The sequence below is a fragment of the Falco punctatus genome, assembly GCF_963210335.1.
Source record: "Falco punctatus genome assembly, chromosome: 5".
Classification (NCBI taxonomy): domain Eukaryota; kingdom Metazoa; phylum Chordata; class Aves; order Falconiformes; family Falconidae; genus Falco; species Falco punctatus.
The window spans coordinates 58,078,780-58,090,352 of record NC_137584.1 but is presented as its reverse complement, the minus strand read 5'-3'; the positions used below and the strand labels follow the sequence as shown (position 1 = coordinate 58,090,352).

The 11,573-nt window shown below is 38.9% G+C and overlaps 1 protein-coding gene and 1 long non-coding RNA gene across 2 annotated transcripts; one reads left to right on the top strand and one right to left on the bottom strand.

Moving 5' to 3' along the window:
* Positions 1-236: 236 nt before the first annotated feature.
* LOC308064846 lies at positions 237-3,197 on the bottom strand. The gene is made up of 2 exons (XR_013928566.1): positions 2,217-3,197; positions 237-478 (listed from the first exon to the last, which is right to left on the bottom strand). It is a non-coding gene; the product is annotated as an uncharacterized lncRNA (long non-coding RNA).
* Positions 3,198-3,392: 195 nt separating this feature from the next.
* CENPW (centromere protein W) lies at positions 3,393-10,590 on the top strand. The gene is made up of 3 exons (XM_080389989.1): positions 3,393-3,588; positions 8,526-8,639; positions 10,356-10,590. Exons 1-3 carry the CDS (start codon positions 3,499-3,501, stop codon positions 10,380-10,382), a joined length of 231 nt encoding a protein of 76 aa, XP_080246115.1. The 5' UTR covers positions 3,393-3,498; the 3' UTR covers positions 10,383-10,590.
* Positions 10,591-11,573: the final 983 nt, after the last annotated feature.

Here is an 11,573-nt window from a genome sequence, read left to right as displayed (position 1 = left end):
ACTGCTTTTTAACTTAATTTCCAAATACTAGCCTTGTTTTAATTTACAGTGTATTAGAGGAGTGGACAAAATAGTCTTTAATTTAATCTCTTTCCTTACAGAAACGGAGGACAAAATGTTTACTGGTTTGCAGTTCAGCAGTGATGGCCTCAAGCTTGGCCTCTTTTTAGTAACTAAAATGTATGGAACTGTTTTCAAGAAACCCACATAATCTGGAAGTAAAAGTGACAAAACAATGTCAATGAAGTTGCTTTTATTCAAAATCACTGCAAAGGTGGTTTGTTTTCCTGAAGAAGTTAGAGCTGGATGGTGACATTTTAATAGCAGAATTTTCCTAGCTCTTATCGTCAGTACCAGATGATTTATTTAGTTCCAAGACACAGTTCAGTATTGCTGGAAAACTGGGAAGATGCTGTGCTGCAGCTGAAGCCACGAAAACACATCCAGTTCACAAAATGAACTAATGCATGATTAAAACCTGCAAGTTAAAACATTAAAAATGGAAAATTCTTGAAACACTATTTGAAAATAAGGTAACTGCTTGCAGAAAATGGATAATGCAGATATAAAATAGAAAATAGAAAATGCAGAAAACTGCAGCTTTTGAAGAGGCGAAACATGAAAATGTGGCTATAAGGCACAGAACTGCCTTTTTTGTAATGCTGCATGAGCATGACAAAATTAACAATTTCAACTTTTCAAAAATTAATTTAAAATACATTTCACATTATTCTTTTAGCTATTTAAATGACATTGCATAATAGCACTATAACAGAACATTATGGATTCTATCAGAGAGACAAAAAAGTCATGTTCAAAATCAGAAACAATGTGAATTTGCAGTTTTCTATGATTCACTGTAATGTAATCATTAATTCATGTGTTAATATAAATCAAATAATTTAAACATTGTGATTTAGTTTAGTTAAAATTGTCCATTGTAATGTATAATGTACAGTGATATAATTTTTTCTTGTTCTACAATATTCCTGTATTAAACTATTCAAAAATCATATTTACAGAAATATTTACTGATAAAGAGATTAACATATATATTCAATGAGAAATTTTAGCTATTGAAGTTCATGTTTGCTCAGTAAATCAGAACCTATAATTTAACATTTTTACATTGGACCTCTGTTACCAATTGCTTGCAGTAGCTGATGCCATAAATTTTTCCAAACATCAGAGAAAAGGAAATCTGGTAAATAAGTAGATTTGAGACAGCACTTTCAATTATTATTTTCTGTAGCTAAACCCAAAGAATAGTCTACTAGAAATATAAAACTATCAGAACAAACAAAAGTCTAATAATTTTTATTTAACGATAGATTTTGATTCAGTCATTGTCTATCTAGCAAGTGCATTACTAAATATATATAGTTACTAGTCTTGAGTCACAGTATCTGTCATTTTATGCACATTGCTGCACAGTTTCAAATTTGTATGATGTATTTTAAGTTTTAGACCTATAGTGGAGGCACTTTTGCAACTTACACAGTTTATAAAATGCTTGCCCATACCATTTTCCCGGAGTCTGAGATCGCAAGGCCTGATTCTCAGCTCAAGTTAGGTCCAGTGGTGTTACTGATTTATCCCAGCTGTAGATCTGAATCTCTTGACACACTGAATTATGGCTGAACCCAATGCAAGTTTCTATGTGTGTATTAAAAGCATTACACTATGTGACCCTATGTAGCTCCCGAGTCATAGCCATCTAGGTAACTGAAAAAACAAATGTTTACTTCCAGCAGTGCTGCTGAACTATTAACAGTGATTATTATTAAACTGCAGAACCCGCCCCCCCCCCATATTTTAGTGTGCTTATCCCTTCACAGAAAAAATATTAAAACTCTGATTTTAAGATCTGCATCACTGTTGATGATTAATGGCTAGTGACAGTCAAAGCTGAAAGAACAAAGCATGGTTTTCAAATATCTGACAGAGCATGAAGAACTGGCAAATCTTAAATTCTCTTGTGCTGTCAGATATCATACTTCTATTTGGACTACATTTTGTGCATATCGCAAAATTCACTAAAATACCAAATCATACCAATTTAAGAACATACTTCAGTAAAACTGATTCACATCTGGGTGCTTATAATTTTGAGTATGTTAAGACAATATATTTATCTTATTAACATTTAAATTTGCAAACATTCCGTACGCCAAAGAAAACAAAAACCCTAATAAATATGCCGAAAAACCCCATACCTCAGTATGAAATCCTGACCCCTTCTCCAACTAAGTACACACAGTCCAAATACACTGAGAATGCCAAGCTACAGGGGCCCCTCTGTGGGGAAACCTGTATTTCAGTCAGCAGCATCCGTCAGCCAAAATAGAAGTGTAGGGACAGACACTAGAGAAAGGATGACACTTCAAAGTGGTGGCGGATTTCAGAACGAGTGTGTTTCTGTGTACCATTAAGGCAATGCCATGCTTGTACTAACGCAGTATTTTATGCGGATTTATGTGCAGAACATAACTGTCACTCTGGGCTCATTTTAGTGTGCTTTGCGGTGCTGATTAGGCTCCTGGTCCTGCCGTCGGCCCAGACTAGCCCATTTGGTGTCACATCTCCCAGCAAGGTCACGCAAGGCAACGAAGGAGAGAAAAAGTGTGTTGTACAGCTCCCTCTGCTTCTGCAGCAAATAAATCCTATCACACTTCAAGAGATGACTGCCAACTGAAAATCCACAGGTCTTGGCCTAGGGCTTGCTCAGGTGGCACTGCACCGGTGCCATGTTCCCTCCCTTTCGGGAAACCTCTGCACCTGGCAGCAGCCAGATTTGAAGACCAGGTAAAGGCACTCGGGGAACCGCCGCGTCCATTTTCTTTCCCGCTGATTAAAAAAGGCCTGGGCGGAGGTTTGATCAGCTTGCTAAAGCTAGTGCTAAACCCAAGTCTCAGCGAGCTTACGGGGGAAGCGGTGTGACACACAGCGGACCGCGAAGGAACGGCTGTCGCAGCGTCCATCTGGCACCCGCCCGGCGGGCTCCTCCCGTCCCGCGCCCGCTGCCCCCGCCGCGGCACCGCGGCCCTCGCCCCGGCGATCGCTGCAGTCGGGCGCCACAGCCCCCGCCCCTCACCGGCGGCCGGACGAGGGCCAGGCCGAGCGCGCCCCAGGGGCCCGGCAGCGCCGCGGGCTGGGGCGCCGGGCACGGAGGCGCCGAGCCGCAAGCGCAGGTGAGACGGCGCCTCTGCCCCGAGCGGCCGGGCCACTGCGGGGTGCGCCGAGAGGGCAGGAGGGTCTCCCCGGATTACTACGATTTCGATTGCCGCTCGCACGCCGCAGGCGGGAGGGAGGCAGCGGGCCCCTCTCCCGGTCCCGGCCCCCGCCACCGCCGCCCTCCTCGGGGGCGGCCGTTGGGAAGTACGTCACGGCGGGCGCGCGCCTGCGCCAGGGCGGCGGATTTGAACGGCGGCGGCGGGCGGGCGGGAGCCGTTGGGCCCCTTCGTGGCAGCGGCGGGAGGAGGAGGAGGAGGAGGAAGGATGAAGCGCACGGCGCCCCGCTCTACTTTGCGGAAAATCATCAAGAAGCACAAGCCTCAGTTACGCCTGGCGGCTAACACCGACCTGCTGGTGAGGAAGGAGAGGGGCGGGCGCCGCGGGGGCGGCCTGGAGATGCGGGCCGTTCCGCCCCTCGGCGCTGCCCCCGGCCCCTGACCGGCGAGGCAGGCGGAGGCTGGCCGCGGTCCCTGGCCGCTCCGGCCGTGTGGGGAGCCCGAGGGCCGAGTCCTTCAGCTCCATCCGCGCTCTCCCGGGGAGCCTGGGGGTGGTAGCGCAGGGCGGGGGGGGGGGGGGGGGCAGTTGGCTGCTTAGGGACAGGTGTCCCTAAGTGGGGACATTTAGTTTCGAAACGTTTTATTGCTTGAAAGACGCGGGCCGGTGGATTGTGCGTGCTGGAGCGCTTTGTAGTTGCTGTGTGTAATGGGATGTCACGTTACTGCTCAGGGTGTTTCTGCGGTGACCTACGGGCAGAGGGGCGCAAAATCTGTGGGGAGATGGAGGGCGGGTTAGCCTAATAAAACGTTAGTAAATAGTGGCTGCAGCTTTCTGCCTGCTGTATTGTAGATTTCTGACCGAATTTGGGGATTCAGGGACAGGCTGATGCATAAATATTGTGTCATTATATGTACACGCTGCTCTTCGAAGAGTTCTATGTAAACGGGCTGAGAAATGGGAATTTGGTTTACGTGGCTGTAACGTTTGTTGTTTATGTAGGGCAGGTCGGGTGTGCGGATATCAATCAACTTAATTGTGATCAACGAGTTGCTAAACCATTAAGTCATCTTGAATAATCGATCCTACTTTTGTAGAAGGACATCTAAGTAATCTGCCCAAAACTAAGGAATGACAAGTCTTGTTAGTTATCTAATGAGAATAAGGTGTTGAGATCCTGTTCATTGCTTTAAAACACCTGTCATAAAGGTTTAGACATAACAGAACCACATCAAAACAAGTTTCAGACAACAGGTCAACCAATTTGGATTCCTTCTGACCTGCAATAAGGGATTTGTGGCACAGGAAGGGTTTGTCTCACCAAGAAATTACTTGAGTACAGCAAGAATACCTGACCTCAAGAGATCTTGTGGTAGCTGCTGTGTTAAAAAAAAAAAAAAAGTATCTGTGCATAAAAAGTATTCTTTGAAGTGTGTTCATAGGCTTGACTTGCTGAACTGTCATGCCCTCTTGTTTACAAATGTGTGTGATTCTCAGAACATTAATGCATGCTGTATACTAGTATGGTACCTGACTTGAATTGTAAGTCTGTATTTCTTACGTGTATAAAAGTTGTCTTGCAGCATCTTGAAGGTTGGTGTCTGGGTATATGAGGCTAAATGTAGATATACAAAATTGAAAAAAAGATAAATGAAATGAATATGCTAATTATGAAGGGATTTACATTTGAATGTAAGCTGTACATATTTTTCTAATTGGTCTAATAAAAATATGATCTTTTCCTACTTCTTTCGCTATCTTTGGAGTATTTTATGGACTAAAGACCTGGCCCCTTGCTGCTTGTGCTCACACCTACTCAAAGCTTACTCAGTGTCATTTATTGTCAACCAATCAAACTTACATAATCACTAATAACATCTTTTGTAGACGTTAGTAACAGTTGGTCTGTGTTTCCATGGTCATGTTAATTAGGCTTCAAGGTAGTGTAGCTGTCTGAAAAGGGGTAAGTGGGACATCCATCCAGATCTTGGGCATTGGTTCCCATCTCTTCTTTGTCCTGGCACCAGCATCCTGTGGATTGCAAAGACAATCAGTGAATTGAATTGACTGAAACTAACAAACAACAACAATCTGACCTAGCTTAAAATATAGCTATGCAAATACTCATTCTAACACAAAGGATGAGATAAGAATGAATTTTAATAATGTGGTGGAAGCATGGATTATCTCTTCAGGTGATGTAAAATTAAATGGCCTTTTATGTTAGGAGGCTTGGCTATTTTATTTTACCTTTAAACAGGAATGCCCAGGGGTGGGGATTGCCCAATATATTCTTCAAATAAGCATGTGGCTAAAAGCTCTTTAGCTCTTTATTTCTATGAATAAATAACTAACACAGCTGCAGTTTTGCTTTATTTAAAAAAAAAAAAAAAGGGTGAGGGGAAAGTTTAGTTCTGTAGTTAGACAAGTAGTAAGTTTTGGGAGTGTTTTTTTTAGTGTGTCTGTTATTCCCTACAAACCTTGTAAGAGTGATGGCATACTCTAGAAATTGATACAGTAGCTATCTTAACATGACAAAACCATATACATTTTGAGTAAAGTGCTTGTGTCTTCTGTGGGGGAATAGAGAATCGACTAGTTTGGTTTCTGGGTTGTCTTCCTGAATGATCCATGCTCTGTGTTTGAATCTGCTGTGGTGCTTAACCAGTCTAATGAGGAGGTCTTCCTACCTAGTTTATGACTTAATCTGATTGTTTTCCTTTTCCTGGCCTTCAGTGATTATTTTTCCTCAATAAATCAGTGTTATCTATGTCATCGTTACTAACAAGTCTGAGAGACATAAGAATTCAGACAATTTTATTAAATACTTGAATGTTTCTTCTTCGGTTTTCAGATTCTTTCAATCAAATCTCTTTGCAATTTGAAGCTTTGTCAGAACCTGTTTCTTAAGCGTTATCTTTCTCTGTGCACAGCGTAGCTAACAAATTTCATCAAAATTTATCAAGAAGCTGATTTTTTGAAGGAGTGTGATAATATTTTTGAGTGAAGAGATAGGAATAGCTTTTAAGGTTTTCCCTATGCTATTAGAACTCAGTTAGTTACCTTTTTGAAAATAAGAGGTAAAGATTTTAGTACTGAAGTTCAGCTGTTCCCTCCTCCTCAACGGCCTGAGAAGAAAAAGCTGCAGACTTTGCTCTTGCTTGAAATTACAGAAGAAAAGCAAGAGCTCAGCTGCTTGTTTTATTCTGTAAGGGCAGGTTTATATTTACATTGCAGGAAAAGCTTGAAGTATTGCACTGAATGACACCTTTTTTCTTGGTTACCAGCACAGAATGATGACTGAAGGCAAAATATCAGTCTAAAGAATTGTTCTAAAGTTATGGCAGCAAAAAAAATTACAGTGCTTGTCCCTGCTATTCATTAGTTCTGTTGAACAGGTGTGTGGGACCTGCTGTGCAAGCAGTGTTGTGAGTTTTTACATACATTTTTAAAACTTTGCAATCTTTTTTTTATGGGAAATAAGCATTCTGTTGTGTAAGGTAGTTTTCACATGTAGTTCAAAACTTTTTAAATTTTATGTAGATGGACAATAATACATAGTAAAGCAATGTCTTTAAACAAATACAGTATCACTTAGGTACTTGTCAGTAACTGCTGTTCATGCTATTCAGTCATTCTGCCTTTCATTAGCCTCTCTCAATTGCCTTGAATAATCTGGAATATTTATTAACATGTGTGCTTTATTGTGGAACGTTCTGATCTTAGTTATGTGACTATTTTTAAATCTATAGCAGGGGAAACTTCTCCACATGCAGCGATTCGCTTTGAAAATAGCAAGATAAAGGTACAGTGATTCTGAGAGAAGACGTGTTTCCTAAAGGCAGTCTTAAAATTAATACTTTTGCCTTTAGGATTCTCAGCAGGAGGACTTGCAAGTATGGAAGCTTTTGTTCCATGTCCCTTTTCTCCCCCAAGTTTTTTCCAGAAACCTAACCTCCATGTTGATAAGTCTAATAATGAGCGTTCTAATGTTGAACACTATTTTAGTGCCACTGCTTGATTCTGTCGGAGATTATTTCTGTGTAACTAAAGAGTAGTTTAAAAATAGCTTTGATATTTTGCCTAAATAAATCTGCAAGAACATCTGCTTTTTGTGTTGTAGATGCTCCCAAATGATGCCAAATATTATGTAAATTTATCTATAGCATGCTGGCTTCATTTAATTCAGGAGATTAAAAAAAACCACCCTAAATTGCTTGTCATATGGACAGTGAAATGCCTGTCCTCTAACAGATTCTTTGTGCTGCAAACCCACTGCCAAAGTATTTCCTATACACTCTAACTTGTTACTTATTATATATTTCTAGGCTTTGCAGATGAGGTATGGCAGAATAAGTATATAAATTTATATAAATACAGTTTTCATATATTTCAGAATTATTTTTATGCACTCTTGATTGAAAATGTATTTTTGTACACTTCACATAGCAAAGTTAATATTGTTTGAAAGTTTAATTTACAAAAGGTGCAATTACCAGTTTTCAGGTTGGACTGTTAGAACAGTTCACATAATGTTTGTATAATGCTAAAAATTTGTATTACAGGTCACTTATTGCACAGGGGTGCTTTTGGCTGGCAGTTCTTAGTCCACGTTAGAGCAGTTCCTTGCCTGCTGAAATTTTTGCTGCCTCTGTACTAGCAGTGTAGCATTCTGTATTGAACAGAATACTGCCCTATCAGTTCTTTTCATGTAAAAAGGTTAAGTAAGCAATGAACTGGGAAAAAAATGGATGGAGCCTGCTGACAGTGGAGAATTTTTTGTTCTGGAGAAATTAATGTTAGTGCTTCTTTACACTGGAAAGGGGCAGAAGTCCTTGAACTTGTCTGTGGTCCATTTGCTGATAAGGCAGGAATAAATTTGCTGTTCGTTAAAAGTCTGGCCATTGTAGTGACTGAAAACTGACTATACTAACTAGTAAGCAAAAAAGGCTTCATCTTATTCTATGATATTTATATTTTGTTATAAAAATACTAATAAAAATCAGATTTGACTTCTGTTAGATCAGTTGTTGTTTGTATGATCATTTCTAGAGCACTTCAACTATTCAAGTATACCAAATTTAAACTTTATTTACCGGAGTCTTGCAGTAAGGAATGTCTTGGGAATTTATTGGGACTTGAACTGAGTAGTACTTCATTTTCCTGAGAACACCTTTCAGGAATTTGGAAGCAGTCTGATATGTGAATCCTCTGTCTCAAACAATGAACTTTTTTTAAAAAAAACTCAAGCAGTTTGAACCCTTCTTGATAATTTTTTTTTTTTCCCTCTTTTAAAGGTACACTTGAGCTTCTTGCTGTTTCTCCATCGGCTAGCAGAAGAAGCCAGGACAAAGGCTTTTGAGAACAGAAGTAAAATAATTAAACCTGAGCACACTATAGCTGCAGCAAAGGTAATAAAGCATTTGTAATATTTTTCTTTTTTTTGTTTAATGTAAAAATGTATTACAAAAGCATATGCAAAAGTTTTCTGTGTTAGTGTTTATGTGTTTGGATTTATAGTCCAAAACCTGCAGAGACTTAATGTTCTTTAATCCATTGTTGGCATAGTTCACAATTACCAAGACATCAAATTAACTCTCCTTGCCCTAATAAATATAGCCCTATTTTTGATTATTCCATGTTTAAGTTCATAGTTTCATTATGTGGGTAAGTCTACACAGTAGTCTACCAGCAGGCATCCTGAAAGCCCAGGGAATAGGAGCAAATTCCAAAGTTGGAGTTCAGATGGTACTATATCAAGGAAACATTCTGTTTTAACTCCAGTAACATAGATGAAGCTTTACGGAACAAGTGAGAAATAGTTCAAAGAGGTTCAAATACATTACACCTTCAGTTCTTACCTGCTTAGTCTGAAAGATGTTTGAAGTGGTTTCTTGCAGCATTGTGTGGATGGTACTTGAAGAGATACTTCGTGTGATGTGTTCGGCAAGCGAAGGACTAAGCGAGTATTAAACTGTGGGTTGTTATATGGGTAGTTAAGCGTAACAAAAAATTGCTCTATGAATATCTGTGAAGGAGGAACCCTTTGAATTACAGAGCATGGTAAGTTTTGTGTACATGCAAAAGAAGAGAAAGAGGAAGCTACTATGCAGCTTTCTCTAGAAGGGATTTGAGTAGTGCCAAAGTATGACTGAAATCCTTCGTATTCCGTAGCTCATTTCACTCGCTAGGATGTATCTGCTTTAGGTTTCATGAAGGAACTCGGTCTTTAATTTGTTGTCTGTTCAGCCACCTATTTACTGCTGGGCAAACTGGAAGAACAAAACAGTGTTATCTGATATTTGGGTCCCCTGGATTCTGTTTATCTTCTTTTTTTTTTTTTTTTTTTTTTTTCCCTCTGGTGAAGTGTTTAGTTTGATACTTTGTATTACTATAGTAACAGAAATATATACAGGATGTGTAGGGTAGCCAAGTGAATGTTACAGTTGGAATTGCATTTGTGATTTCTTTTTAACTGCAATCTTAACATTATTTGAACATTTTTGTGCTCCATTTATTATTAATTTTTTTTTTAAGATGAGAAGAAAGGAAAAATTGCCTGTATTTTAATAACGTTAACACTTAAATGGTCCCACTTGGGCTTTGAAGTTCATTTTTCAACTTAAACTCCAAACCAAAAAATGTCCTTCCAAGGGTCTGGGCACTCTTGATATAGAAAGAAATAAGGCATTACAAACAAAAATTGAGCGTAGTAGCCATATGATCGCAAACCTTATTTTTTTCTTTTTGTCTAGGCCTAACAGGGTAAGAGCTTCAAGGAATATGCTGAGAGCTTGGAAGTGTTATTGGTATTTCTCAGCATTTCATTTTTAAAATAAGCCTTTTCTTTTACAGAGTTCTTGATTATGAATGTTCCTATTAAAAAAAAAAAACAAACAAAAAAACCCAACAAACAAAACCCACCAAACTTTCTGATACTGCATTTTTCTATGTGCTTTGTTTCTAACCTTTTCCCTAGTCTTTTATCCTTGGTGGCTATACTCCTGGAAGCGGATTGTTTGGCTAGGTGAAGCTTTGGTCTGATCAGCCTAGCATTCTGGATTTCTTACTGCAGCCCGGATTGTAGTAATAAAAGCAGTTATAAATATACTTTTTTCTTTTTGCAGGTTATTTTAAAGAAAAGCAGAGGCTAGAAAACAGACCACTGGAATTTCAAAACATGTTTTTCTGTGTTTTCTTACTAATGTGAGATCCTGCGAGCCAGCTTTTGCACGTGTGGAAGTATTTATTGATGTCTATCTCATGACTATTTTGCTGTTTCTTTAAAAAAACTAATTTTAAAATCTTACAATGTATATTTTCATACACTTCATGCATACTATTAAAATGTGTGTCACTTGCCTTGAAGACTTCCAGCGTACCTTATTTCTTCCATAATAACAGAGGGATGCCTATACCATAGTCACTTTTCAGGTACAATGTGACATTTATTATTAGAAGTGTGAAACTTTTAAAGGAGAACAGCAATAAAAATGCAGGTTCCACTAAATCCATTATAGATCAAGCCGTTGAAAGTAGATTTACTAGTTAAACAAAATTTTGGCTTTCAAAACAATCACTGTAGAAACTAGTGTATTGAATGCCTTGGCTTCGATTTATTTATAAATGTCTTAATATTTTCTAAATAACTTTGAAAAATAGGCTGAAACGTCTGTGTTCTGGGGAAAGAATACATACTTTGTATTCTAAATAGCACTCAACTGTTAAGCTGGTCTTTTGTTTGATGTGGTATATGAGACAAGTTGGTGGTCTCTGATGCAGTTGGTGTGGACAGATGCATGTTATGGATAATAAAAGATCTGGCACAGCTGATGTTTTTGAAGTTAGATCCTGTACAAATAGTGAAGATCAGTTGGCATGAGTGCCAAGCTACTTCCTCCTCCCTTTCGATGAGTGTCATCCTAACTTGTCAGAAGTCTGGAAATGTACATTATGTAAAAATATCTTCTTAAATTAAGATCATATCTGTTCCTAATCTGATATTTTAAAACAGCTGCTGAACGCTTTTCTTAATAAATCTTTTAATAAAGATATAGTTGAAACTCACATTTTGAGCTGGTAATACAGTTTTGTGGAATATGAGGTATCTGATTCTTATGCACAGTGAGCTATTCTTAAAATAAAGAATTTTAAGAAACATTTTATATTGAGTAGTCTAATTCTGTTTAACAAGTTACTGAGTGTATTATAGAAACTCAGTAAAAAAGAATTGCATTTTATATTTTTGTAGTCTAAGGAAACTGTCCACATACTTTTAAAAGCCTGTACAACTTGTGAAAAGTCATTCTTTTACAGTATGCAGAAAGAAAGGATGACTCTTCTGC

Excerpts from the sequence above, each read along its gene's own strand:
- CENPW (XM_080389989.1), top strand. The coding sequence starts at position 3,499 with ATGAAGCGCACGGCGCCCCGCTCTACTTTGCGGAAAATCATCAAGAAG. Across the intron at positions 3,589-8,525 it reads CGGCTAACACCGACCTGCTG|GTACACTTGAGCTTCTTGCT; the intron begins GTGAGGAAGGAG and ends CCTCTTTTAAAG. Across the intron at positions 8,640-10,355 it reads ACACTATAGCTGCAGCAAAG|GTTATTTTAAAGAAAAGCAG; the intron begins GTAATAAAGCAT and ends TTCTTTTTGCAG.